This window comes from Zasmidium cellare (assembly GCF_010093935.1).
Source record: "Zasmidium cellare ATCC 36951 unplaced genomic scaffold M409scaffold_64, whole genome shotgun sequence".
NCBI classification, from domain to species: Eukaryota; Fungi; Ascomycota; class Dothideomycetes; order Mycosphaerellales; family Mycosphaerellaceae; genus Zasmidium; species Zasmidium cellare.
Genome location: NW_022987008.1, coordinates 1 through 25984, shown reverse-complemented (window position 1 = coordinate 25984; position 25984 = coordinate 1). Strand labels below are relative to the sequence as shown.

The 25984-nt window shown below is 54.3% G+C and overlaps 12 protein-coding genes across 12 annotated transcripts; 4 read left to right on the top strand and 8 right to left on the bottom strand.

Annotated features, from left to right (window-relative positions):
* Positions 1-192: 192 nt before the first annotated feature.
* M409DRAFT_30381 (uncharacterized protein) lies at positions 193-1871 on the bottom strand (the record flags this gene model as incomplete). The annotated part of the gene is made up of 2 exons (XM_033809893.1): positions 193-1652; positions 1709-1871. 2 exons carry the CDS (start codon positions 1869-1871, stop codon positions 193-195), a joined length of 1623 nt encoding a protein of 540 aa, XP_033659989.1.
* Positions 1872-2107: 236 nt separating this feature from the next.
* M409DRAFT_61059 (uncharacterized protein) lies at positions 2108-2703 on the top strand (the record flags this gene model as incomplete). Its single annotated transcript, XM_033814650.1, has 4 exons — positions 2108-2180; positions 2236-2315; positions 2382-2507; positions 2563-2703. 4 exons carry the CDS (start codon positions 2108-2110, stop codon positions 2701-2703), a joined length of 420 nt encoding a protein of 139 aa, XP_033659988.1.
* A 284-nt stretch (positions 2704-2987) lies between these two features.
* On the bottom strand, positions 2988-3647 carry M409DRAFT_71226 (uncharacterized protein; the record flags this gene model as incomplete). The annotated part of the gene is made up of 1 exon (XM_033819080.1): positions 2988-3647. One exon carries the CDS (start codon positions 3645-3647, stop codon positions 2988-2990), a length of 660 nt encoding a protein of 219 aa, XP_033659987.1.
* Positions 3648-4469: 822 nt separating this feature from the next.
* On the bottom strand, positions 4470-5331 carry M409DRAFT_30378 (uncharacterized protein; the record flags this gene model as incomplete). The annotated part of the gene is made up of 2 exons (XM_033809892.1): positions 4470-5037; positions 5126-5331. 2 exons carry the CDS (start codon positions 5329-5331, stop codon positions 4470-4472), a joined length of 774 nt encoding a protein of 257 aa, XP_033659986.1.
* Positions 5332-5885: 554 nt separating this feature from the next.
* M409DRAFT_71225 (uncharacterized protein) lies at positions 5886-6834 on the bottom strand (the record flags this gene model as incomplete). Its single annotated transcript, XM_033819079.1, has 3 exons — positions 5886-6453; positions 6509-6623; positions 6675-6834. 3 exons carry the CDS (start codon positions 6832-6834, stop codon positions 5886-5888), a joined length of 843 nt encoding a protein of 280 aa, XP_033659985.1.
* Positions 6835-8442: 1608 nt separating this feature from the next.
* On the top strand, positions 8443-10088 carry M409DRAFT_71224 (uncharacterized protein; the record flags this gene model as incomplete). The annotated part of the gene is made up of 3 exons (XM_033819078.1): positions 8443-8687; positions 8741-8897; positions 8949-10088. 3 exons carry the CDS (start codon positions 8443-8445, stop codon positions 10086-10088), a joined length of 1542 nt encoding a protein of 513 aa, XP_033659984.1.
* Positions 10089-11254: 1166 nt separating this feature from the next.
* M409DRAFT_71223 (uncharacterized protein) lies at positions 11255-13177 on the top strand (the record flags this gene model as incomplete). Its single annotated transcript, XM_033819077.1, has 6 exons — positions 11255-11280; positions 11448-11716; positions 11770-12005; positions 12058-12375; positions 12431-12552; positions 12610-13177. 6 exons carry the CDS (start codon positions 11255-11257, stop codon positions 13175-13177), a joined length of 1539 nt encoding a protein of 512 aa, XP_033659983.1.
* A 138-nt stretch (positions 13178-13315) lies between these two features.
* M409DRAFT_30374 (uncharacterized protein) lies at positions 13316-15072 on the bottom strand (the record flags this gene model as incomplete). The annotated part of the gene is made up of 3 exons (XM_033809891.1): positions 13316-13738; positions 13808-14432; positions 14510-15072. 3 exons carry the CDS (start codon positions 15070-15072, stop codon positions 13316-13318), a joined length of 1611 nt encoding a protein of 536 aa, XP_033659982.1.
* A 639-nt stretch (positions 15073-15711) lies between these two features.
* On the bottom strand, positions 15712-17074 carry M409DRAFT_30373 (uncharacterized protein; the record flags this gene model as incomplete). Its single annotated transcript, XM_033809890.1, has 3 exons — positions 15712-16022; positions 16053-16611; positions 16670-17074. The coding sequence occupies 3 exons, from the start codon at positions 17072-17074 to the stop codon at positions 15712-15714; spliced, it is 1275 nt and encodes a 424-aa protein (XP_033659981.1).
* Positions 17075-17521: 447 nt separating this feature from the next.
* M409DRAFT_30372 (uncharacterized protein) lies at positions 17522-18946 on the top strand (the record flags this gene model as incomplete). Its single annotated transcript, XM_033809889.1, has 1 exon — positions 17522-18946. One exon carries the CDS (start codon positions 17522-17524, stop codon positions 18944-18946), a length of 1425 nt encoding a protein of 474 aa, XP_033659980.1.
* A 544-nt stretch (positions 18947-19490) lies between these two features.
* M409DRAFT_71219 (uncharacterized protein) lies at positions 19491-20882 on the bottom strand (the record flags this gene model as incomplete). The annotated part of the gene is made up of 1 exon (XM_033819076.1): positions 19491-20882. The coding sequence occupies one exon, from the start codon at positions 20880-20882 to the stop codon at positions 19491-19493; it is 1392 nt and encodes a 463-aa protein (XP_033659979.1).
* A 984-nt stretch (positions 20883-21866) lies between these two features.
* M409DRAFT_71218 (uncharacterized protein) lies at positions 21867-24348 on the bottom strand (the record flags this gene model as incomplete). The annotated part of the gene is made up of 2 exons (XM_033819075.1): positions 21867-21965; positions 22021-24348. 2 exons carry the CDS (start codon positions 24346-24348, stop codon positions 21867-21869), a joined length of 2427 nt encoding a protein of 808 aa, XP_033659978.1.
* Positions 24349-25984: the final 1636 nt, after the last annotated feature.

The window sequence follows — 25984 nt, the reverse complement described above, 5'->3', positions numbered from 1 at the left end:
CAAGATGAAGAGTAATCTTGACTCGATGCAATGGTGTCGAGGACGTCGGCCGAGGGTACTGCGAGATCTGTGGGGAGAGCTGCGGTTGCTACACTTGCCGAACCGAGCGAAAGTGTGAGGGCTCACGTGGCTGAACATGCAAGTCCAAAGTCTAATTATCCCCGGGCATGCACGGCGGGAGAATATCACACATTACACTTCCTCATCCGATGCTTCCAAAGCAACGACATCGGGCAGCTCCCTCACATCGACCGTTTGCCGGGTGTCCAGATCCAGAATCCTCAGAACACCCAGGTCCAGTACTCCTGTCTTCAGGACCCGAAACCTCAAATGGGCCTCGAAGCAAGCGCCGGTGGGTAAGGGACCAATTCGAACATCGGCGTTGAGGTCGTGGACATCGGGTGGCTTCGTTCTCTCCAAAAGCGGTGCATTGAAGATGTTGGCTATCAAATCGGCATCGATGGTAGTTGCTTGAGACATGGTCGCTGTTCGAGATTTCCGAGGCCGAAGCATCATCAGTCCGAATCTGCGTGTTCGACCGGAGCGGTTGTTACAATGCACATTCAACTTCAGCTCCTCGTTTCTGTGTGTGGTTGCTGCAGCCGAGAAGCTGAATGTAATCCCAGATGCCCCTCCCTCGCTCGCCTTCGGAAACGTATCCATCGTTGCTACACTGGGATTTGACTGCGTTGAGAGCCCTCGATGATGTCCAGACATAGTGCTGAGAGGCCGAGACCAACGATACACCGGCTTTGGCAGTGTTTGTGAGAGGTCCACTTGTGCCTGCCAGTTGATGCTGAACTTGATGTTAGATCCCTGATCGAGAGTGGCCTCTGCGGATATTGCAATGGAAACTAGAGTTGCTGCAGGAGCTGCTGATGGCTTCTCGCTCTCTAACGCGGCAAGTTTGTACAATATTATCGTTTCGTCCCCGCCGCGGGTGTCGAGAGGTAAGGCAACGTTCGTCAAATGTTCGATCTTGGTGTGAGGCACGTCAAGGTCTACCGCGGTGATGGTAACTGTTCCGGCAATGATATGAGAAGTTTCTAGGTGAAGGCTGGCAATCATAGCGTCCGGCAAAGCAGAATATCTGATCTTGCTGAAAAGTGCCGGAACTGCAGGAAAGGCTCGCTTGGAAGCGCCTCTAATGGGTTTGACAGCATCTTTCAGATGCGTTGCTTTGGGCGCAACTTTTGTGATCCTTGATTCAGCCAGTGATACTTTGGGCCCATGCAGGGCCGGGTCGAATTGAAGAGGTTCCAGCACATTGGAAGGGAGCGGTTCGAAGCTTTTGAGGTATTCCTTCTGGCCAACTGAATTCGTCCCCTTCCCTCCACTGCTGGTGGTGACATTGGCCGTAAAGTAGATCGCTGGACGCTGGAGCCGGGCTCTAGGCCGAGAGAGATGAAGTGTCGGTTTCCATGTTACGTAGGTTCTGCCTTCGGTGGCCACGAGATCCGTGCAACTGCTTCCAGGGAATGACTTCGAGCCCAGGTCATGTTTCCCTTGGGCTGAAGCAGCATTTCCACTGCCTTGAGGTACAGCATCCGTAGCATGAGCGCCTAGGACCAATTCGATATCCGGGAGAATGTCGCGTACTTCGTATTCGCTGGCCGAGGTCTTGAGCACCACGAGCAGGCTTGCTTGTTCATCTACGCGTCTGAGTCTGAGTAAGCTGGAGTCTGCGGTGCAGATTCTGAAACTGTACCGAAGAAGAGGTTTCGTCGTGCAGGTGCTCGCGAGACCTCGTCAGGGGATCCATCGCGAATGAGCGCTCCGGCGTCAAGGTCTGAGGATTTGGGCAGATGGACGTCGAGGAATGCCGATTGTGAAAGCGCCTCGAAGCGCGTCTTGATGTCCATTGCAGACATGTGCGCATTTAGTGCCACGTCAGGGGCGATGGGTGTTGGTTAAGAGCATGTGAAGGCGTCGGCAAGGAAGCCCTGCGTCAGTGTCTCGCGGGCTCTCGCCCCACCACTTCCAACTTGATGGCCAAACAAAACTTAGATCTTGACAACCACTTTCCAACATCTTACCAACACAGTCACGACCTATCTGCTGCATAGACCTGCCATCCGCGACTCACACCACGTAACCGCAACACAACATGGGTGCGAAAGTCCCGCGCAACTTTCGCCTGCTCGAAGAGCTCGAGAAGGGCGAGAAAGGCCTAGGAGCAGGTAAGGCTGAACAAACACCAACGATGCCCATCCACTAAGACTGACTCAATCACAGAGGCATGCTCCTACGGTCTCGACGATGGCGACGATATTACCATGACCAACTGGAACGGCACCATCCTCGGGCCACCTCACGTGCGTACCTTATATCTGACGAGCGATATGACGAAAGAGAAAGTAAACTGAAGAGATGGTATACAGAGCGTCCATGAGAACCGCATCTACTCCCTCCAGATTGTCTGCGGACCGAATTACCCAGAGTCGCCGCCCGAGGTGACGTTCATCAGCAAGGTCAATCTGCCTTGCGTGGATCAGCGGACTGGAAAGGTAGGATGCATGAGATAGCATATGGGAACATGGATGACTGAATCGACGTTTCCAGGTGGACCTCACGAAGCTCCCGAGCATCAGCGTGTGGAAGCGAGACTTCACCATGGAGACGGTCCTCATCGAGATACGGCGATACATGGCAGCGCCGGCCAACAAGAAGCTCCCACAACCACCAGAGGGCACCAACTTCTAGACGACACATAACATGCAGCTGAGCTCCGTCTCTTACGACTTTACTACAGCATTCGTGGCACTTTGATTTTACAGCATAGCCAAGGCGAGGCGTTTCAGGCGTTTAGAATGATGATGAGTCACTCGATAGCAAGAAAGCAATGGACATGAATGAGCTCGGACAACGATAACTGTGTCCAAGTCTTGTTGTAGCATTTCAACGTCTATGTCTAAGCAGCTGCAGGAGTCGCAGCAGCATTGCTATCAAAGGGTATATCCGCCCCACGCACGTCTAATGTAGATAATCTACGTCGCGCTATACACAAGAGCCATAGCCTTTGCGTTCCTGGGCTCAATGAACAAAGCTTCCGCCTCGACGAGCCTGGTCCCATTTCCATCTTCATCCCCCAGCAGCTCAATCCACCCCTTCACCCAAGCCTTGCGGCCTTCCACTTTGGTCGTCTCAGCTTTAAGGACAACATAGCTGTTCTCAGGACACGGCACGCGGTAGTCAATCTTCAAGCTCGCAGTAACACCGACCTTGTTCGGCAGAGCTGGGAAACAAGCACGCGCCAGCCCTTCATCCAGCATCGTCGCCAGGAGACCTCCGTGCACAATCCCCGGGTGTCCACAAAGCGCGGGACCTAAGAACGAGAACTGCACCAGAGTCGGCAGCTCCACATCCTTCTCGCTGAACGTAAGAGGCGGCACTTCGATCTTGTTCTCCCCCAACAACGTACCCCCCGTCAAATTATGTGGCCGCATCGCAGGCGGGATCTTCAAATGCGGTCGGCTCTCCACCATGTTCTCCTGCGTGCGAAGCTTCTGCGCGAGGGGATGGTTTCGAATGTGTTCGTCGATCTCGACGGATGTTGGGGTGGATGGGACGAAGAGATCTAGAGTTTCGGCGTCGGTCGGGGGGTTGATGAAGCCATTGACGGCTTCGACGGCGGGAGAGGCGGCCATGAAGAAGCCTGTTGTGAAGAAGACGACGACCAGGGATGAGGTAAAGAGGATTGAACGTATTCGGGATGGAGGTTTGGGATCGGAGGTGGTGGAGGAGTTGGTGGTATCCTTGGCAGCAGTATCACTCGACCCCGAAGCTGACGAAGTGGACTCAGAGGACGCAGCCGACGACTGGAATCTCCGCTGCTTTAAATACACCCGTGGTATAGAAATTCCAGTGTACTTGTGAGACCTCGCCGCAAGAGGAGGACTAGGAGGAGTTCCGCCGCGTGCTGATATCGTCGCCAGAGACCTCGTCACGCCAACCCCAAAAGCCTCCGAGATTACTGCGGTCCTCAACGCAGGCGGCGACGCGAGCAGCTTTGCGAAGACGAGCTTGGTAGCCTTGTTGGTCGTGTGCATTGTCTGCGGTTTTTCGGCGATGGTACGAGAATATCGGCCGTACGTAGAGGCGGCGACTGGCGCTACTCGTTGCGCGTTCGGCGAGCGTGGGTGGAAAGAAACTTTTGGTGAATGCCGGGTCGGTGGTTCTGCCGATTTCGTAGGGCAATGCCGAGGTGGTTTTAGGTGAGAACGGGAACGGGAAAGGGGGAGCAAAAATATCCGATGTTGGCACGTGCGCTAAGCTTTCATTCACTTCACCTCTTGCGCTAAGAAGCATCTGCTGCGCTTGTGCTATGCTGTCCTGAAACGGCCTTCTTGTGAGGCTCACTCCACTCCAATCTTCATCTCCAAACTCGCGATCATCCCCAGAACTCTCTGCTCGACACACTGCCTCTCCAACCGCGAGATGGCTTGATCGCCTGAGATTTGCGTGGCATCTCAGCGGAAAACACGTCGAAACCGGTCACCCAGGCCAGAGCGCTGCCGGCCGCCCAATGGATTATCTCTGAGCGCTTGGCGCCTCTGCTCTGGCGCTGCCCGCCGCATTTGGCACCGCGGGTTATATTGCCTCTCCAGTTCTGCGATTTCGCCCCCGATCTCCGTCAAACTGGTCTCTACCATGCTGCCGTGCTCGCTGCTCTGCTCGTTGCTGCTGCTCTGGATGCGAGGATTCTGGTCAGTTTTAACCGCCGATCCCCCATCAGAGCCGGCGCCGTCGTGAAGAAGCGTATAGCCAAAATCTGCCGTCAGGGGCTCGGTGGATGGAGTAGAAGCTGCTCGGTCGGTCGTGTGGTTGGTCTGGTCTTCTCCTTCGACTTGCGACTCCTCGTCGACCTCTTCAATCGGGGAAAGCGAGAATGCGGGCCTCTCTATTGGTGGTGATGGCGAGGGCGAAATGGTGTAGAGTGAGCTTGCAGGTGATTCTTCTGGACTGTCTGGTTCTGGTGAGACCATAGCCGTGAGTGTGAGTGTACTGCTTGATCGAGGAAGGCCGGCTCTCGTCGGTCTACAAGCGGTGATCAGTTGAGGTCCATGAAAAGGGGTTGACCCGAGGGGGGTCGATATTTGGTGTTGCGCTGGGAAGAATTGCAAACCTTTGAGTACTGTTCTCGACCTCGTTACGAAGCTTGTATGAGCCACGGGATTTGCGTAACTTGTTCAGAGTCTTGCTGAGACCAGCTGACGGACTCTCTCCTCCCGCAGGCGTCGTAGTAGGATATGCTGCCTCATGCTGGGCGCGAGGAGGGGTGACCATATCGAATCGAATCTTGTCGGCGCGGTTGCGAAATGGGAAACGCATGATGTGGTACGATGTCGGCAGCAGTAGTGGCGAAAAGATGAAGGCTGTGACAGGTTGCCGGAGGGCGATGTTGAGTTGTATACTTGCTCCAGAAGTGGCCGAAGGTGAAGGCTGTGAAAGGCTATCGGAGGATGGTGAAGTTGAGTTGAGTATACGTGCTCACATAGGTGTATGACTTGTCTGCAGAGTTGGAAGCCGTCGACCCAGCAACTAAATAGCTTCTGGTGCTGCGTTTGCCAGCAAACGCTGACCGGCGCACGGAATAGGAAGGAACAACAACTCAAAGAGAATCTTTTCATACCTGGCCTACGCGATTCTGGCATCTACTACCAGATCGGTGCCATCATCATGCGCCTTCTACGCCTCATCTGCGAGCGAGCATTGCTCATTCCGTTCGTTCTTCTCCATGAATGCCGTAATTTCCCTGTCTCCCCTCGCTATGCATCTCAACTCTTCTCATTCACCTTCTTGTAAAACGCCTTTGACGCCTTCAGACTCCTGATGATCATATGTCACATTCATCTCCTCCAATACCATAGTCAGTACTGTCTCATTCAAGCAGAAGATCCGTCGGCACCCGAACTTGGTGGTGCAGTGCTGGCCGTCGAGGCAGCAGAGCCAGCAGCTGTTGGAGTCGATGCCGTGGCGGAAGCTTGGGCACTCTCGTTCTCCTTGGACTGAGGAAGGTCGCCCTTGCGGATCCACAAGTCGATGAGTGGTTGCATGGGCTCGGTGTCTCGATCGGAGAGCAGTCCGAAGATTCTGCCGACGTTGACGAAGTGCACGAAGCACGTGTTCAGCTCGCGGTGAGCACCCAAGTTCCAGAAGTCGAGCCAATGGGACCAGTAGAGGTGAGCGTAGCAGCGGAACATCTGCTTGTACATGTTCTTGATCTCAGACTCGAATCGCTGAGGAAAGCCAGACGTCTTGCCCAGCCAATGGTTGGGATCGCTGGAGACTTGCTGCGGGTTGGGCAAAGTCGGTGGGGTCTGGAAGGTGAGGGTTGGGAAGAGGGTGTCGTCGAAGATCTTGCCAGCGACCCATGTCTGGATGTGCTTGACGTACGTGGGGGCTGGGAGATTGATGGGGTTGCGGTTGGTGTCCATCCAAGAATACGTGGTGCTGTGGTGAATGTGGTTAGCTTTAAACTGTCAATCGTGACGCTCATGGTACTTACGAGCCGGCAGACATGGCTGGACAAGTCTTCTCATTGCAGATGGGGAGCCCAGTGCTCCGGTCTGCCTCTTGGACGATCTTCAGCATGCCACTGAGGTTGCGGTTTTGCTCGACGACTGTTCAAATGTCAGCTGGCTGAACAAGTAGGACATGGTGACTGATCGCACTTTGGTGAGACATCCACTCGCCCTCTTCAACGAGGTGTGGTTTGGCGGCCAAAGTCATGAAGTTTCCCTTGACAATGTAGCCCGCGTACTCCTCACGGAAGAAGAATGGTGGCTTCCTCGTGCCTTGGTTGCTCTGATGAGCTTGCTCGTTGACCTGCATGGTGCTCGCGGATATCGATGGGGATGCTGGCGCACCCGGTGGGAGGTTTGGTGGAGCGAGCGAAGAAGGACTGTACGCCGATGGAGAGGAGTTGCCAGCGCGACTTGGTGGCTGGTTTGGGCTGGATCGTTGCTGGCTTGGTCCACGACCGAAGTTGCGCCTGGCGTTCAGCATGTTAGCTATACTGTAATTGTTATGGCTTGGCAGCTGGCCACGTCGAATGGGCCACTGGGTGTGCCATGGGTATTCGAAGGGAATCTCCACGGGCGGCCGAGGCGACGGCGGCAACGGAATGTTAGCTGGGTCCATGGTAGGCGGTGGATCCATGGGGATGATCTTGGTTCTTGATGTCCACGGCCTCCAGTAGATGAAGATTGTTGCCGGCTATCAGCGCAAGGTGGTGGCGCATCGCCATTCTTATGCGCTGGGCGGACTCGAACCTCACATGGCGCCAGGGCTATTGGCCATATTGTCCATCATTCACTCGAAAAGTGAAGTAGGCCTTGGCGTTTCACATCTGGCGCCAGGCAGCCACACCATTCAATGGCGTTGAGGTGAGGTTGTAGCACGCCTCTGTGAAGTTGTAAGACTGTCCCATGAAGGTAGACAGTCGTACCAGCAGATGCTGAGCGCCAAAGGGAAGAAACGGCCGAATCCGCGCGCACAAAGCGTATTGGAACCCAAGAGCCATCATACTGACCCGGATGTGGAGGTTGAAGTGACAGTGTAGAAGAGCATGCTGCTCCTCATGGAAGCGGATCCCACCATTGCTGAATGTAGAATGACCGGACTGGTGGCGAAAGACAAATTCATGTCCGACACTTACGATCCCAAACCCCAGGCCACCGCAGGATACGGAATAAGGAAGATGTCGTTACTAGAAGTCCTATCCTCAAAGCCAATGCCTCTCGTCCAGTCCTCGGGAAAGGCCGATCCAGCCAAGGGTCCGCAAGTGAAGTGGATACAGTACCTTTCTTGTTCCATTGCCAGAGTGGTTCGCCAATGCTGCCGTCTGCTGTTCTTCTGCTGCTGCTGCTGCCGCCGCCGCGCGGTATGTAATCGTTGGGAGTAGGTGTAGTGGCGGGAAAGGCGGAGACGCTCCTCATGCATCCCCAAGCTTCGTCCAACTTTGACCTCACCGACAATGTAGGGAAAGTCTATTCACTTACAAGTTGTTCATCCAGGATGACATGTTTCCGGGCGAATGGTGGGCGTGCTGACGTCCTTCTCAACGGGTGAGGGTGGTTGTCGGTCGGGATGAGGTTGAAACAGGAGGCCAACAGAGATCGAGAAGGCACGTCTTGAGTTTAAGGAGACAACGGGAGACCTGCAGGCGAATGGAAGGCCCGCACCGCCACCCCGCGCCACAAGTGGCTTGCCGCACGCGTTTCACCTCGTCCTGCAAGCTTCAATGTTGCGATCAGATGCTACCTACATACAAGTACTCCATTGTCCACTCGCCTCGCCTTGTAACTTCGCCCTCGAATCCCCACCACACCCTCCGAATCCGGTCAACATACTCGACACACCGCGACTCGTGCGCCGACCAAAGCACCACCACCGCCATCACCAATTTCGACCCTCAAGCGACCTGCGACAAAGGGCAGAATGTCTAGCGAGCAGCCCGGCTCGCCTTTAGACGACCAGGTTCCAGAGGATGGGGCTACACCAGGAGTTCCTTCAGGCGACAATGCCGTGAACGGCGATGTAGCCAGCGACGATGAAGACGACGTGCAAGGCGGATCAAGACGACGACGAGGAGCCGCCGTTGATGATCAGGAAGAAGAGGCAGACGGTGATGATCTGTTCGGCGACGAGGAAGAAGATGGCACTGAAGAGAAAGAGAAGCCCAAGTAGGTTTTGGGGAGACCTGTCGCAATCCTTCATTGCTAACAATCTGATGCAGCCGACAATTAGATGACGCAGAACTCGACTCGGGCGATGATGAAGGCCGAACAGACCGTGTGGCCGAGGAGGACGCTGTCCAATTTGAGGAGCAGGAAATGCTTACCATGGACATGCAAATCCCGCGGCAACCAGTCCCAGAACCCAGTGATGGAGAGGTACGACCGGACAGCACGTTGCATTTGGGCTGTTATGCTAACAGTCTGTAGATGTACATCCTCAAAGTACCACAATTCATGTCTATAGAGCCCCAGGCCTGGCAGACAACGACCTTCCAGCCACCGACCACCGAACACCACTCGAAGAAACCCCCATCCTCCACCTTCTCTGCCTACAACACCGCTCTCTCCACCGTCCGCTGGCGACATTCTCCCTCCGATCCTTCAGAACTCCAGTCGAACGCGCGGATCAACAGGTGGTCAGACGGATCGCTCACCCTTCAACTGGCCTCTGATCCAAACACGCAGTACGAGATTGATGGTAACGCATTGGCTCCGCCTCAGCGAAATCCCATCAAGCCAACTCCTATCAGCGTAAAAGTAGGCGCTGGCAAGGGTGGGCGTCAAGGGGCAGTTGACGGCCAGTATGATTACAAAAAGGATGCGTTCACATACCTCATTGTACCGGTGCAGGAGGCTGAAGCGCTGCGGGTGACCCACAAAGTCACAGCGGGTCTGCAAGTCAGACAGACCGAATCGGGCGAAGACGATGCTATCGAGCAACTCCAGGCCGCACTTGCTATGGCGGCCAATGCAACCAAGGTTGGAGGAGCAACGGGCACACTTGAGGCAACTGAGTTCGATCCTGAACTGCAGAGGAAGAACGCAGAGGAAGCAGAGCGACAGCAGATGCGAGCTCGAAAGAAGGCAGAGAGTGCCCAGGAAAGGGAGCGGCTCAAGACAGACCGCGTCCTCGGCCGCTCAGGTTTGTCATCTGGTCGCTATGGCGGACTCAATGTTGGAATGCTGGAGGATGACGAGATGGATGAGGGACGAGGAAGAGCATCAGCCGGCAAACCTCGTGCAAAGGCTCGACGTCGGCGTAACAGCGAGTACAGCGAGGATGAGGATATGGGTCGGAAGCGGTTCACTCGAGAAGACAGCTACGACGAGGAAGACGAGTTCATTGCGGGCAGTGATGAGGAGGAGATTGTGGAGGATGACGACGATCCAGACGATGGCATTGTGGAGTCGCCGAGACAGAAGAGTCCAAAGAGAGACCGGCCACGGCCTACAGAGGGAGCAGATGAGGACGAAGATGCCGATGGCGAGCCAGACGATGATGTGCCACAGGCGCGGACGAAGAGACGGCGGATCGTCGATGATGAAGATGAAGACGAAGACGAGTAGCTGAATGTCTGTGTTTGAATGTGTGATTGTACTTCTACGACCTTTAGCGAGGCGCTCAGGCTTGCAAGAGAAAATTCAGAATGGCTTGCGTGCGTGACAATCCTCATGAAACCCTGCCACAACTGCGTGCCATACTCTATCCAACATTTCGATAATCTGATCGTAAAGTCCGACTCGTGTACCTCACATGCTCACGTCCTCGCTAGCCCATGCCCAATGGCCTGGAGGACTGGAGGACTCGTACCCAGCTCATCGAGTGAGTGGCCCTCGACTCCAGCATCGAGGTCACCAAGCACAAGAGCGGAGCAGACACATGTTCCTCGACGCACAAGACTGAAGCTGGAACAGAAAAACTTGAGAAAATATGTAGCGGCCATCCCACAACTCCGATCCAATGTAAAAAACAAGGATTCCACGCAGTTGGTAGGAAAGACGGACGCACGAAAAACCCATTCCTTCTACGAGGCCGGGAACGGAAGGAGATCCATACAAAAGTTTGAATAGCCCTCAGCAAGTCGCCGTAGCGAAGCCTCGATGGTGACATTAGTCACTCTACTGATGGGGGAGAAAGGAAAGAGAGATTTCAGCGTCGTGCTGGCTAAGTTTTGTAGAGGTGTGGGGCGCTTGGGCCAGCTCTTCGCTTGCGCGGCCAATGGGAGATGGGGTGGGTTTGCGACGACACTTCGTCTTTCTTTGAGGACTGGTGTCTTCTGGAGGGATGGGTCGTTGGGAAATATTACTGCGCGTAAGGGGATACCGAACACTGTGACTGCGGTCGACACGCTATTCGTCTTCCATCGTAACATGACGACTAGCGTGTCTTCACACGCTCCGTTGTCGTGCGAGTCCGACTCCAAGTCGCCAAGCACGGCTCACGACAATTCCAAGGATACCGAATTCGGCTCACAGACCTCCATCGCGACAATGAATACGACGCCGAAAAAGCTGAGATTGGATACGATGCTTTCGATTTCTAAGCCCGACGTTCTTCCCCGCGAGATTCCTGCCCAAGACGGTACGCATAGGCTATCTGCGTTCCTCGCAGGGGAATAACCATAGTCCGGGTCGTCATATCGGTCGTCATACCGGTCGTCAGTGGCGACGTTTGTGTCTTTCATGGGCATCATGTTGCAGCAAAGGCAAGACTATTACTCGGAGCGGGCAAGATGTATTTGGGCCATTTACTATTAAGGTTGGCGATGTTACTCTCCTTAAAATCTCTGGTCGTTCTACGTTGTCGTGTCATAGCCTACCGTGACCAAGCTTCTTTCCTATTCCAACGATGCCTCTCTCAACGACTTCGAAGCCGGCCTCGCGAGCCAGCGAGGACGTTGAACGCAATCCGTCCTCCCATCTCAGTGCCCACGATGATGAGTCCGAGACTGCGAGGATTGAACGCCTTGGACGACAGCGGCCTGAGAAGCTGGGCTCGATGTGGAAGGAGGTCGGCTTCGTCTTCTCCATCACGGTCTCGCAACTCTTGAGCGAGTACTTCATATCGGGCTTCACGCTTCTGCTGCCAACAGTATCAGAGGCACTAAACATCCCTTCGGCATCCACCACTTGGCCGGCCAGTGCCTTCTCGCTCGTCGTCTCATCCTTCCTGATACCGTTCGGGCGGTTGGCTGGTACGTACGGAGTGTTGAAAGTCAAACCGACAATGTTTCGCTAACTCGTGCAGACATCTATGGCGGCTTTCCAGTCTACATCGCTGGCTGCGTTTGGTACTGCGCCTGGTCGATCATCGCTGGCTTCGCTCAGAACGAGCTGATGTTGGACATGTGCCGTGCTCTGCAAGGCCTTGGTCCTGCAGCTTACCTTCCAGCCGGTCTTCAGCTACTAGGCAGTACATATCGACCAGGTCCACGCAAGAACATCGTCTTCTCGATCTACGGTGCCATGGCTCCTTTTGGATTCGTGAGTTCTCAACCCACATTCCCCCTTAACCTGACTAACAGTTACACCACAGTTCATCGGTCTCTTCTTCGCTGGCGTATCAAGCCAATTCACAACCTGGAGATGGTACTTCTGGATCGGCGCCATCCTCATCGCTCTTACCACCGGCATCGCCTTCTTCGCCATCCCATCCGACACAGACAATGTGAAGAACAACGGAGTCAAGATGGATTGGTACGGGAGTATCACAATCGTCAGCGGTTTGATCCTTGTGGTCTTTGCCATTACCGACTCCGCTCATGCCCCGAATGGCTGGGCTACGTGGTATATCCTCTTGACTTTCCTGGGCGGTTTGGCTATACTTGGAGTTGCATTCTGGGTGGAGGGATGGGTAAGCATGCAGCTGAACGCATTCTCAAGGTCGATTGTCTCTAACATGGTCATAGGTCGCTGAACAGCCTTTGCTGCCATTCTCAGTCTTCAAGATCAAGTTTGTGCGTCCGTTCATACTCGGTCTGCTTTTTGCATACGGCACGCTAGGGATCTACTTGCTATATGCAAGCTTCTAGTAAGTTAACCCAATTCCTCCAACGATCATCGTTAGCAGAGACTCACAATCCCTCAGCTGCATACGAATCCTCAAGACAACCCCCATGCAACTCGTAGCCTGGTACGTCCCCATGGCCCTCATCGGCATCCTCCTCGCAATCTTCGGCGGCGCCTTCCTCCACGTCCTGTCCCCACGCATCCTGATGTTCGTAACCGGAGTCGCCATCATCATCGAGTCTGTCCTCTTCGCCCTCGCTCCCGCCGATGCCAACTACTGGAGCTGGATCTTCGTCCCCATGATTATGTCCACGGTCGCCATCGACATCATCTTCAACGTGGCCAACATCTTCTTTTCCTCCACTTTGCCGTCTCGTCAACAAGGATTCGCCGGTGCGCTGAGCAATGTCCTGCTCCAGCTGGGCATTGCACTCTTGCTTGGATTCGCGGAGATCATCGCTTCGGAGACAGCCTATCAAGGAGAACGACAGAGCTATCAGAATGTCTTTTGGTTCAACTTGGCTTGTGGCGCTACTGCTCTGGTCATATTTATGGCATTTGTACGCATTGGAAGGGCCAAGGCGGATCTCACAGCCGATGAAAAGGAAGCGCAGCGCCAACGAGAGGAGAACCCAGAAAGTACATGATATCTCTCAAAAGACCTCACGACAAAACCGAAAAGACTGCCAGACAAGGCCACTGAGCACAAGGACTTTCAATACAACTACAAAAACGCTCTCAAGACAACAAACCTCACCCTCAACCACCAGACAACTCCCACCCCATCAAAGATCCTTCGTCCTCTCCTCCGCCTCCCGCAACCACCGATCCACCAGCTCCCGATTCCTCACCCTCAGTCCCACCTTAAACGGCTTCGGATCCATCGTCAACCCATTCGGCAACTTATTACACCCCATACAATCCAGAATCGGCTCATCCCGCTTCTGCCTCGGCGGCACAATCTCAAACGCCGTGATCAATCGCAGGAACGCCGTGTACAGTTCGCGGTTCGCGAGGTGCGAGCCGATGCACATGCGCGACCCGGCGCCGTAGCCGTAGTGCGGTGTTCCCCGTGTCGCGGAGGCGTCGTCGAGGGTTTTGTCCGTGAGGTATCTGTCCGGGGAGAATTCGAAGGGGGATTTGAAGTGCGAGGTGTCGTAGTGCGCGCCGTAGGCGTTCATGTAGAAGGATGTGCCGGCGGGGATGGTCTAGAAAGGGGGAAGTCAGTGTCAGCTTTGGTCATAGGGGGGTTGGAATGTGATTGTGGTGGAACTCACCGCATCGCCCCATTTGATATCCTTGATATTCTTCCGTGGCAGACAAATGGGAATCACAGACCAGTACCGCAACGTCTCCTTGACCAGCGCCGTGATATACTCGCACTTCTCCTCATGCAAGCAGCGTTCCCAGGAATCATTCTCCGGGTAAATCTTGTTGATCTCCTCCAGCGCCCGCGCCTGGATCTCCTGTCCGTGCGGCGAGGAGAGATACGCCACCGTCATGATGAGATTTCCGGGCACGGTATCGAGACCCGCCGAAACCATCGTCAATCCAATCGACATGACCTCCGCGTCGTTGAGCTTCGCCTCGGGATCCTTGAGCACGTTCCCGCTGATACAGGGCTTGTCGGTTCCGTTCGCGATGCGTTCTTTGAGCATGGAGAGGAGACGGTTCATGTACGCTCCGCGGCGTTTCTTGTACTCCAGAGGTTTGTCGTTGTTGCCGGGCCAGAGACGCATTAGCGGGATGTAGTCTGCCCAGTTGGTGGCGGTCGAGCGGAAGTTTGAGATTTCGCGCTCGACGTGCACGATTTCTTGCAGCATCGAGTCGTCGACGTTACCTTCGATTTTGATGCCGTAGTTGAGGGTGAGGGAGGTGGAGAGGGCGTAGCGTTGGAAGTACCTACAACATATCAACATCAGTATTACGTTTCCTCTGCAACAACGATCAAGCTAGAGGACTGGACAAAGTTGACTTACGGATTCGGATCAATATCCACATCCCCATACTTACTCTTCTCCAACATCTCCTTGATCGACTTCTTCGACTCATAATCAATAATCGGCATATAACTCTGCACCGCGGGACGATTCAGGGCCGTCGCCGCGGCCTTTCGCCGTGCCTTGCAGCTCTCATCCCAAGGACTCGTACCAATGGTGAACCCCTCGCTCGAACTAACCACCGTATGAAACGTATGCAACGTCGGCCTCGAAATCAGCGCGGACTGGTTCGTGATCCAGAGGTTCTTGACGCTCTCAAAGGTATTCGCGAAGACGATCCGGCGGTTGCCCAGACGGACTTGGAAGACGGGGCCGTGCTTTTGGGCGAGCTTTTGGGCGTTGATGGCGTGGTTGTCGCCGAGTTGGAAGAGGTTGCCGAAGATGGGGATGCCGGGGACTTCGGGGAGGTTTTTGATTTTGGGGACGTCGGTTTTGTCGATGATTTTGAGGGCGGTGAAGAGGACTGCTATGAGGAAGAAGGGGAGGATTTGAGGCTGGAAAAGGAACGCGGTGATGCTTTGGGGTTCTGCTGATTGTGCCATTGCGGCAGTCTTGCTGAGGGGGCGATGCCTGGATGGGAGAGTGTGTGCAAGGAGACGGGTAGGAAGAGCGTGTCCAACGGTTATATAGAGGAGAGAACAATGCGTAAGAGAACAAAGGTGATGTCCCTCTGTCCGAGTGAACGCCGTGACAATGAGCTACCTCCAAGCCAAAGGTGCTCTTCCCGGCCACTGCCCTGTAGCTTTCGTCATGGTAATGGTTCGTAACCGGGCTACAACGATTGGCTCCTGGGCGTGAAAGAGTCAGACGGAAAATCACCTCGTCCAAGCACCCACAATGCGGGGTCTGCCTTGCATGTCTCCCCCACATTGATGGAGTCGATACCCAGTGACTACGGAATTCCCGCCATGTGACGACTGCCAGATTGAGAAACTGACGTTGAGCTAGAACCGTTCAGGCTAGCCTGATGGCGGAACCGAAGCGAAGGGCGGAATTGAGAAGCACTTCACGTGATATCAGAATCCTTCGGATCGCAATTCGGACCACGTTGAGTTGTTGCTATCGGTGAAGCGGTACAAGAACGGACGAAGAACGTGCGTTTCATCGGATGAGAGATCACCGAGCTCCAAGAGTATTCGATCAACTTTTCGGCTTCAATACATGCTACGGCAGTGATCGGCTCAGAACTTCAACTGGAGCGCGGGTTCAATGCGTCCTACGCAATTTCCAAAGCCAACGAGAGCACCGTCTTCCTTTCCGCACACGCCTGACAGTGTGACAATGTCGCCATCCTCAAGGAACTTGCGCTTCTCTCCACCTTCAAGCTCAATTTCCGTCTTGCCGTTCTCCGTCTGCTCCAGCAAGGCCCCCTTTTCGGCTTTGGTCTTGCCACTGATAGTTCCGGACCCCAAAAGATCCCCCACGTTGAATGGACACCCTCCGATGGTGTGATGCGCAAGCATCTGGGGGAATGAGAAGAGCAGCTCAGTTGCTGACGTACGTGTCAGCGTCGTCGTCTTACCCGATGGTATAGTCAGCGAGAATGTAAGGTCAATCGCGTAGTGTGACTTGCGATCCTTCTCGTTGAGGTAAGGTAGCAGTACGGTGTCGTTTTCAAGTCCGGTAGTCGCGAACGGCTCAAGGGCATCGATCAGGACAACCCATGGTGAGATCGTGGTGCCGAAATTCTTGCTGTTGAACGGTCCAAGTGGCACATACTCCCAGGCTTGAATGTCGCGAGCAGACCAATCGTTCATGAGAACAACCCCAAACAGATGCTCTGGGGCGTCATGGATATTGACCGGCTCGCCAAGGGCTGAATGTTTGCACACGAAGCACCCTAGCTCGAGCTCGATATCAAGCTTCTTGCAGGGGCTCAGAATAGGTTCCTTCTTCTCGGCGGCTGGACTTGCCAGGATCTGTCCGGTTGGTCTTCGAATTGGAGTGTTCGAGACCACGACAGAACTTGCGCGGCCGTGGTAGCCGACTGGAAGATGTTTGTAGTTGGGCTGAAGAGCATTCTGAGGTCCACGAAAGAGGACTCCCACGTTGTATGCATGGTTTAGGCCGGCATAGAAATCCTAACATCAGTGAGTAAGCAGAGGTCGGATTCGAAGCGAGAGCGAAAGTTCCACTTACTGTGTAGTCGCCAATTTGCATGGGGAGATGCAGCTTGCATTGCTCTAGCGGTACCAATGCTGCTTTCTGTAGCTGGTCATCTTGCTGGAGCACGTCCGGGAAGGGGCCATTTTCCAGAAACACACTTTGCAAGTATTCGCGAACCACTCGGTGAACTGGACGTCCGAGAGCCGCGAAAGCATTCAGAGTTGGTTGGGAGAAGACTGCTTGATGAGGTTGGACAATAGACAGCTTGGAGAAGCCATTGCCATGGGCGAAGGCATGCAGATCCAACGCATAACTTCCGATTGCCACAGCAGGACGAGGCTGTGCGGCATTGGTAGTCGAGATGATACCAAATGGGATGTTGTGGATGGAGAAATGGCTCTTCGGATCGATCTTGAGCCAGCTTTTGAGTGGCGGCATGTTGGAAGATTCGAAGGAAGATGGTACAGAAGTCAAGGCGGTCGGTGCTCGGTCACTTTCACGTGAAGGGAATGGCAAGTGAATGTATCCGGAGCGAGGAGCACCATCATGCGATGAGCTTTGTAGCCTTCGATGTGGTGTACCAGGTACAGCATGGCAGGCAAGGCCCATCGGCACAGGAGACGTTGGGGAGAGCGGAACGACGCCGCGCTCTCCAGCCTTGTCTTTCCGTCGGCCGTCGGATACCAACGGCCTACGAGGGGAAGCTGGCACACTGCATGTGCGTTCCGTTGCTCAGTGTCGAAGCTCTCCAGTCGTGCGGAATTGCCTCTGCTCCATCTCACGGGGACAATGGCATGACGCGCTCATAAGCCTTTGTAGGCCACCGCTCTCACCGTACAGTATCCTCACCTCTCCTTCAACCCATTCCATTCCTGATCCCCAACCATGCCCGTCACGCCGTTTAACCACCCAGAGAAATACACCTACCAAAACGGCTTCGGCAGCTACCACGAGACCGAAGCCGTCGAAGGCGCCCTTCCCATCGGCGCCAACAACCCCCAGAAGCCTCGCTATGGCCTCTACAACGAGAAGCTCTCCGGCACCGCCTTCACCGCCCCGCGACACGAGAACCAGCAGACATGGCTCTACAGAATCCTCCCCGCGAGCGCACATTCGCCCTTCGAGCCTCGAGAAAGTGCCACATATGATCTGAATCCGGGAGGTCTAAGGGATGCCAAATGGCACCAGATCCCCAATCAGCTTCGCTGGGATCCGTTTGATATGGACGAGACGAAGGATTGGATTCATAGCTTGCATTTGGTTGCTGGTGCAGGAGATCCTTCGATGAAGAGTGGGCTTGGGATCATGATCTATGCGGCTGGCAAGGATATGGACCCCAAGGCGGCGTTTTACAGTGCAGATGGAGACCTTTTGATCGTGCCGCAACACGGGGCATTGGACATCCAGACGGAGCTGGGCAAGATTCTTGTTCGGCCGAATGAGATCTGCATTATCCCACGAGGCATCAGGCATAGGGTCACTCTACCTGAAGGACCTGTGCGAGGGTTCATCCTCGAGCTGTACCAAGGCCATTTCCAACTCCCAGAGCTTGGTCCCATCGGATCGAATGGTCTCGCCAACGCACGAGATTTCCAAGCTCCAGTCGCGTACTTCGAAGAAGACACAGAAAGCGAACACACCCTCTTTGCCAAATTCTCCGGAAACCTCTTCGCAGCTAAGCAGAACCACACCCCCTTCGACGTCGTAGCCTGGCACGGCAACTACTACCCTTACAAATACGACCTCGGCCGCTTCAACACCATCGGCTCCATCTCCTACGACCACCCAGACCCCAGCATCTTCACAGTCCTCACCGCCCAATCCGACCACCCCGGCACCGCCATCGCCGACTTCGTCATCTTCCCCCCGCGCTGGCTCGTCGCAGAAGACACATTCCGACCCCCCTGGTACCACCGCAACACCATGTCCGAGTTCATGGGCCTGATCCACGGCCAGTACGACGCAAAGACCGGCGGCGGGTTCCAACCGGCCGGCGCCTCGCTGCACAACGTCATGAGCGCACACGGCCCGGATGCATCGACGCACGAGAAGGCCAGCAATGCGGATCTCAAGCCGATGAAGGTGGGCGACAACAGCATGGCGTTCATGTTCGAGTCGAGTCTCATGGTCGGCGTGACGGAGTGGGGATTGAAGAAGTGTAATAAGGTGCAGACGGATTATAATGCCGAGTCGTGGGAGCCGCTGAAGCCGCATTTCAAGAGGCCTGCGCCGGCGAAGATTGTGAATGGCAAGGCGAATGGGACGAATGGGTCGCAGGCGGATGCGAGTCAGCAGCCGCATTATACTTGACTTATGATAGTGAATGAATCCGAGAGTTACTTCAAGCGTTAGCATGATGTGGGACTTTACTTGATGAATTGATTCGATGATATCTTTAAGCCTGTAAGCTGTATCCATTCTTCTTCTTCAAGAGTATCCAAAATCTACTCTATCCACCCACCCATCCAACAATCCAGCCAATCTCATGACAACCAACAACACTATGTACAGTGTAGGCCTCTTATCCCTCTCCCTCCCCCCTTTCCATTTCAATCTTCCCCCAATGCATTATAACCCCCAAAACAGACGACCGACCAACTCCATCGTTTTGAATGCGGCCGTTGGAAAACAAGACACCCAAGAAGAAACGCCATGCTGTGGAAGATGCTGCTGCTGCTTGCTCATTTCGACGACACTCATGTTCAATTCCCAGCCCAGCCCAGTTCAGTTCCGTGTCCAACAAATCTCATGTAGAGAGAGAAAAACAAAAGCGGGGAAGAAAGACGTAATCCAAAAAAAAGAGGAGGAAGAAGATGACCGAACTCGTCCGGCGATGAGCTGACGCCGTCAATGCTCAAAAATCCATGGACCAGCGTTCGCGAACTTCACGCTTCGTGTGTTCGTGGATCCATTTCGGAAGCTCAAAGTCAGGGGTATACCAGCTGTCAAACAGTTCCGGCCGTATCGTGACCATGGCGTCCTCGCTATCGTCATGTCGATGGCCTGGGATACGGTGGGCGGCGTCGGTGATGTCTGTTGTGGCTCGGAAGATCTTGCCTCGGACACCCTTGGGGGCGACGTCGTTCCAGACTTTGAGGCGGTCTTCGTCGTAGAGCACGGCGGATCGCCTCTCGTACGGGTCGATGTAGACAGACGATTCGTCACTGCTATGTGTGATGACAGGAGGTCCATTCTCTTTTGGCCGGTCAATGACATAATCAGGCGCAGTTTGGCTGTTAGCAGGTATACTGCTATCCGAAGCAATGGTCGACAACTGCGGACGAGAAGCCGCTCGGTTGGTCAATGGCCTTCGTAAAGGCACAGGAGCAAGTGATGGCCGGCGAATGACAGTATTGGTGGAGTCTTCAGACTCGTTTAGATTCAGAACGGGCGACGGTCGAAGCTGTATATCTTTCTGTGGAATCAGGATAGGGCTTATTGCAAAGTCCCTCTCGCTGGTCGTTGGGCTTCGTTGGCCATGGGGTCCGTTAGACGTCCGGCTGGAACTCTCGCGAGACATAGGAGTCGCCATGTGTGGACGATTGCTGACCTGTCTAGACATGGTCGAGCTGGAGGGGCTCAGACAGCTGCCTCCACTATCGCTCCTACTGCGCGGAGGACGCAGCTTGCCACTCATGACTTCTGCGACGGGAGGGGGCTGCATCATCCACATGGCATCTTCTCGCGAATGAACTTTCGTAAAAGTAGCCGGATGAAGGTCATTGATCGGAGGATTGCGGTACGTTCGATAATCCGAGGAATGGGAATCCTTCGTTCGAGCGCGCTGAGGCCGGGGGAGACTGTTGCCGTTCATGGACCCGTCCAAATTGCTAGTAGATCCCCAAAGTTCCTCATCTTCGCGCTGATATGAGCGAAAGTTCCCGAGGCTACCATTCCTATCCCCATTCGTACTCGAATGCGCCAGATCGACCATGCTCGGTTCCCCGCTGGCATTGCTGCTAGCTCTCCCAGCCTTCAACGCGCGCTGACTGTCCCCAGTATTGGTCTTTCTCTTGCCCCTCGAAGAAAGCGCGGGTCCCAGCGCAATCTCAGTCTGCCAATGGGGGTTCGTCGAAGACGGCGAAGGGTGTCGATACAAGTTCGGGTGTTCCTCCTGCAGCAGTTCCCTCTCCGCGCGAGTTCTCGCAGCCTCCTGCTTCCTCTTCTTCCGATAGCGAGCCTCGGAGCATGGTGCACATGACAGGTAGTAGAATATGGCGGATTGGATGCCGCGATGGATGGCCATGGCCAGTTGTAATTGTAGGGTTGCGGTGTCACGCAGGGTTCGCGAGCGGTATTGACAAGCTCATGGAGGGTTGATGCGGGTCTATATTTGTTGGTCGAAATGCATGCTCGTACATTGGGTGCGGCGCAGTATGGCGGTGGAGTCGTTGTTGTTGTTGGTGGGTCAAGGAGCGGTGGTGGGCGGTGGAGAGAGTAAGTCCTGTCAGATGGAAAGCGCAGGTCGTCGACGCGGGAGTCGTGGCCAGGGCGGTGGTGTTGTTGTTTGTGCTGCGAACCTGCGCAGTGGGAGTGAGGTGTCACCAAGGGCGGGAGGGTGCAAGTTGGCCGTGCAGTCAATCGTAATTCCGAGTGCCGCCTTCAACGTCAGCCCAACGCACGCCTGCAGTCCAGACCAGACGTCTCGTAAGACGTTGGTATGGCAGGAATAGCGAATATGTATGCTGCCCCCAACAACAAACCCCAGACGAGAAGGAGAGGGAGGGCGTTATTCACTCACGCCGTCCACGAGGCCAACCCCCATGCAGTCCACAAGTGTGGATCCCGACCCTCGGGCACTAGCGCATGACATCTCTTGAGCCACAGTGCTTGTTTCTGAGAGGAACGTGCACGATATAGGGACAACCACACGTACTAATCCACAGCGTCACCTGAGTGTACTTGCTGCTCACCGCTCTGTGTCATTCGGTACGGTATGGTCACCAGGACGGCATAGTTGACAGGCAACCTGTACACGTTCTTGATGCTGAAAACTTGGGTGGTCTCTTTCGGCAGGTCGAATGCAGCAAAGCCTCCGGCGCGAAGGACGCCTCTTCTGGAGGTTCTATGGTATGAGCGTGGCCTGATGAGCAGCATCTCCGACCATGTGTACTCTGGTAAGTTATGTCGACAGGATCATCGTACGCCTCTCATGACTATGCTACGCTAGAACGCTTCACACGAATAGGTAGTTCCGGATCCCATTACCCAACGACGATACATCATGAAGCTACGCCTTCAAGCGCTTCTCCTCGCACTTGACGCAGACAGGATCCTTGGACTCGCCGCGTAAGAAGTATCTGCCATCGACGAACTCGCCGTTGCATTCCTGTCACACCGTTAGCAGTTGATCGGATTACCATGACTGACAATTTGAGACTCACCGTGCAAACAAAGCACTCACTATGCCAGTCGGTGCCGAGCGCCTTCACAACCACATCGGTAACAGGCTTCTTGCACTTTCGACACTTTGAGCTGTAGCGATTGGTATGACAGCCCACACACCACGCATAGCCATCTTTCTCCACGAACGGCATCGAACTGTCGAATGGGTCGCCGCACTGTGCACAGAAGAAATGGCCGACATGCCATTCAGCTCCACAGGCCACAATCACTTCACCCTCGATGGGGGTCTTGCAACTCTTGCAGCGAGGACTGAAGAGCTCGTGGAAGTCCAGGTGGCAGTAGAACCTCAACGTCTCGTCACCGTCACCAGCTTGTTGTCTGCCGAACTCCTCATCTGTCATGCCTTCTGGCATTGGAAGCTCAATACCAGCTTCTCTCGCACGAACGCGCGTGAGTCGCTCACTTCGCTGTTTGTCAGGCTCTGGATAGAACGCAACACACTCCAGGTTGGTATTGCATTCGTGACAGACAAAGCATCCTGGATGGAAACGTTCCCCCGCTGCACTCAAAATCCGACCAGCGATTGGTAGCGCGCAGTGAGCACAGAGAGCTCCCGACTGTCTGATAGAGGGTGTGTAGTGCGGCATTGACTTCGTGGGTAAAGGTGCCGTAGCTGCATGATGTGGCAGCGGACGTGTTGACGGCAATGGTGGTTGCGAAGACTGTGTCCGAGCAGGAGGTGCTCTGGTGTCTGGTCCGCTGACGTTGATAGATGGTGCTTCAACGTTGATCGAAGGCGTACTGTTTGATGGATCGTCTGGCAGCACGATTGAAGGCACTGACGGCTCATCCGGCAAGTTGATCTGTGGAATCGATGGTCTTGACGACGATGGTCCACCTGGCAAGTTGATCTGTGGAATTGGCGGCCTCGACGAAGGCGCTTCATCGGGCACATTAATCTGCGGAATCATCGGCCTCGAAGCTGGCCCATCGTCCACTGCGATCCTTGGAATACCAGATCTCGAATTCGCAGACGAAGGCACATTCGGGAACGTCGCAGCTCTGCTCATCTTCGAAGGCTCCGGTTCAGGCTCAGCGGCTTGCTGTTCCTCCAGAACCACCTCTTTCGGGGTTTGGAAGTTCTTCTCAAAGCTGACAATCGGTCTCCCAGGCTTGTCACTCACAACCGTGGGCCTTGGAAGATTAGGACTATAATCCTTTCGAGTCTTGCTTGTTGCCGCACGGATATCATCACCGCGAATCTCTTTTCCGTCTTTGGTAGGTGTCATCTTTGGTGCAACTTCGTCCGCGTCATGCTCACTCGTGGATGGAGGTGTAGGTGGCAAAGCTTCATTTGACATATACCAGGGATTCCGGCTTTGGCTAGGCGGGTTCCTCTGAATCTCCACGCGTTCGTGCCTCAGATCTGGCGCAGGTGGCAGGGTTTGCAGGGTGGGCGCTGAATTAGAGCGCTCCATCTTCTCATACTGCGCTCGCACTCTTGCGAATGGGTTCTTGCGAACATGAGATGGCAATGGCCGGGTCGAAGTTGTAGTATCTTGCTGCTCCCCATTGGAATCTTGCGGCTGCTTCTTGGGCGGCGACTGTTCTTCTGAAGGATCTTCCCATATCTTGTCATTGGGATGCATGTACATCTTCTTCTCTCCACTCAATATCCGCTTGCTCCCACTGCTGGTCCGGCGATGCGCGACCGCAATGTCGTTGGCAACTGCTTCTGCGAGATGGTCATAGCTCTTGGAAGAGGATTCCCGCCTCTTGTGCACGGACACGACGCCGTTGGCGCTTGGTGGGCTCACTTTTCGGGGTCTTTCGAATGTGACCCTTTTGGTGGAGGAGGTTGTTGAGCTGTCCGAATTCGATGTCTGACTGCCATCTGAGGCGCTGCGTTGGCCCTGCACCGAGAAATCTTGACTCTGCCGTCTCTGATAACTTCCCTTTCGCAAGTGAGAGCGATAATCCTTCGGCAGATCCGGATTCGCGAATACTTTGGGCGCATTCGCCGCTTCAGGGTTTCGGTGTTTCCACACGAGCTCAGCAGCTTCATCCTGTGCTGCGGTATGAATCTTTCGCTCCTCTTCCAAATCCATATCCTCCAATGCCTGCCTCAATGACTTCGCCTCTTGCTTCTCCATCCATCGCGATCCACTCTCAAGGTACGGCATGCTTGGTGCGTGGCGAATAACATGCGTCTCGTCGGTTTCTTCGGTGGGAGGTAGTGGTGATGCCGACAGCGGCCTGGCGAGGGGACGGCCAGCAAATGGGCCTGGTGCTGAACACATGCTCTTCTTCGCGAGATTCGAGTCCGTTCGACGATGGGAGAGTTGTTTCGCAGGCATGATAGGCATACTGTTACTCGTCGGCAGAGCCGGTCGATCTTCATTCGTAGGCTTCACTTCCGCGGGCTGTGTCTCGGTGCGCCTCAAGCTGCCGAACTTCGAAGTAGGAGGTGGTCGCGCGCCCGAAGGCCTCGGTGGTTGCGCATTGCGCAGGTTGGAAAGGTACTGCGCTGTGTTTGCTGCATGTGAGCGATTGTCCTCTGCAGCAATCGTACATTCTCGCAATCGCGACGGTCGTGGTGGGGTGTGAGGGAGGGGGATCGAAGACATATGAGACTGCTGACCCATTTGTTCCTCCGACATGGACGTCGGACGCGGTTTTGGTCTGTCTTTGCTCTTTAGCATCGTGCTCCCGTGAACTGGTCGGGTTGCCAAGGGAATCGCTGGAATGCGGGCGTGAAAGACAGCAGATTAATGCGTACAGCTGCAACGAAAGAAAGCTCAAAAGAACTGCAGAATCGACGGTAACGACGGAGTGGTGGTGATGATGATGCGAGAGTGGTGAGTAAGGAACAGCCTCCAACGCCTATCTATGCAATGCATCCGCGGGCTCGTTGGGAGTTGGAGTCGTTTGTCGAAGTATGCCGTTATCCCAATCAACACAGACGTTGCCCGAGCGACTTGACCTCTGCGGAGATTATTCACAAACCCTGAACCTTCTCAACGCCACACCCGCATCGCCTATCTTGCGAACGAAGATGGCTACAGTACATCGCGTGGTGATTGCATCCTCCAGCAGTATTCTTCGTTGTTTGATTGTCGTCGGTGGAGGAACGCAGTTGCAATTCGTTTCAAACGACGAGATGACGCCCTTGGATGACTGCAATGGCCAAATCTCGGCCGCGATTTGCGCCCAGGATCATCGATATTCAAGTGACGCAAGATCGAAGACACATCCTCCGCTCGTTTGTCACTTCACGAAATGAGCATCGCAAAGTCTTCCGAGCCGACGGCTTTGTGCCTCAAGACACTTCAGAGTGAAGAAAGTCGCCATCACCTTTTCGGAGTTGCAATCCGGATTCGCGGACATTTCTCCGGTCTCACCTTTTCACCAGTCCATCGACTGACCAGGACGCAAGATCTGCGTCCGCGCGAAAGGCCTTCAACGAAGTCTCAGGACCGTGCAAAAGAAAATTCGTCGCACTGAGAGATCGAAGATAGGAGTTGGCCGCCTCCAGCGAGCAAACCGGGTCAGAGTCTCCCAAGCGGTTCCCCAGCACAAGCGCTCTCCTACAAGGTTGTTCCTGTTGGACAGTACAGTCCAGATGGGCAGGCTGAGACGGATGCCTAAGGCATCAATGCTAAGAGTCATGTGACTGAGGGGAGCTTACCTCTCCTCAGTTCTCCTGCTTCCTATAATAAACTAACACAATTATAACTAGGTTAGTTCCTACTATTGTTTATTAATTTAGTTACTTCTACTATATTTAATACCTATATAAACCCTATAGAGTAGTTTTAGCTTAGTAGATTATAAGCCTAGGTTAGTAGTCTAACTACTTTAAAGATTCTAGTAGTATAGGTTATTCCTATACCTATTAGACTTTAAAAGAGAAGTAGAAAAGGAAGGTAATATAAGTTAAAGCCCTATATATTATATCCCTAGAAGATAAGGATATATTTTAGCCCTAGAAGGACTTATTAA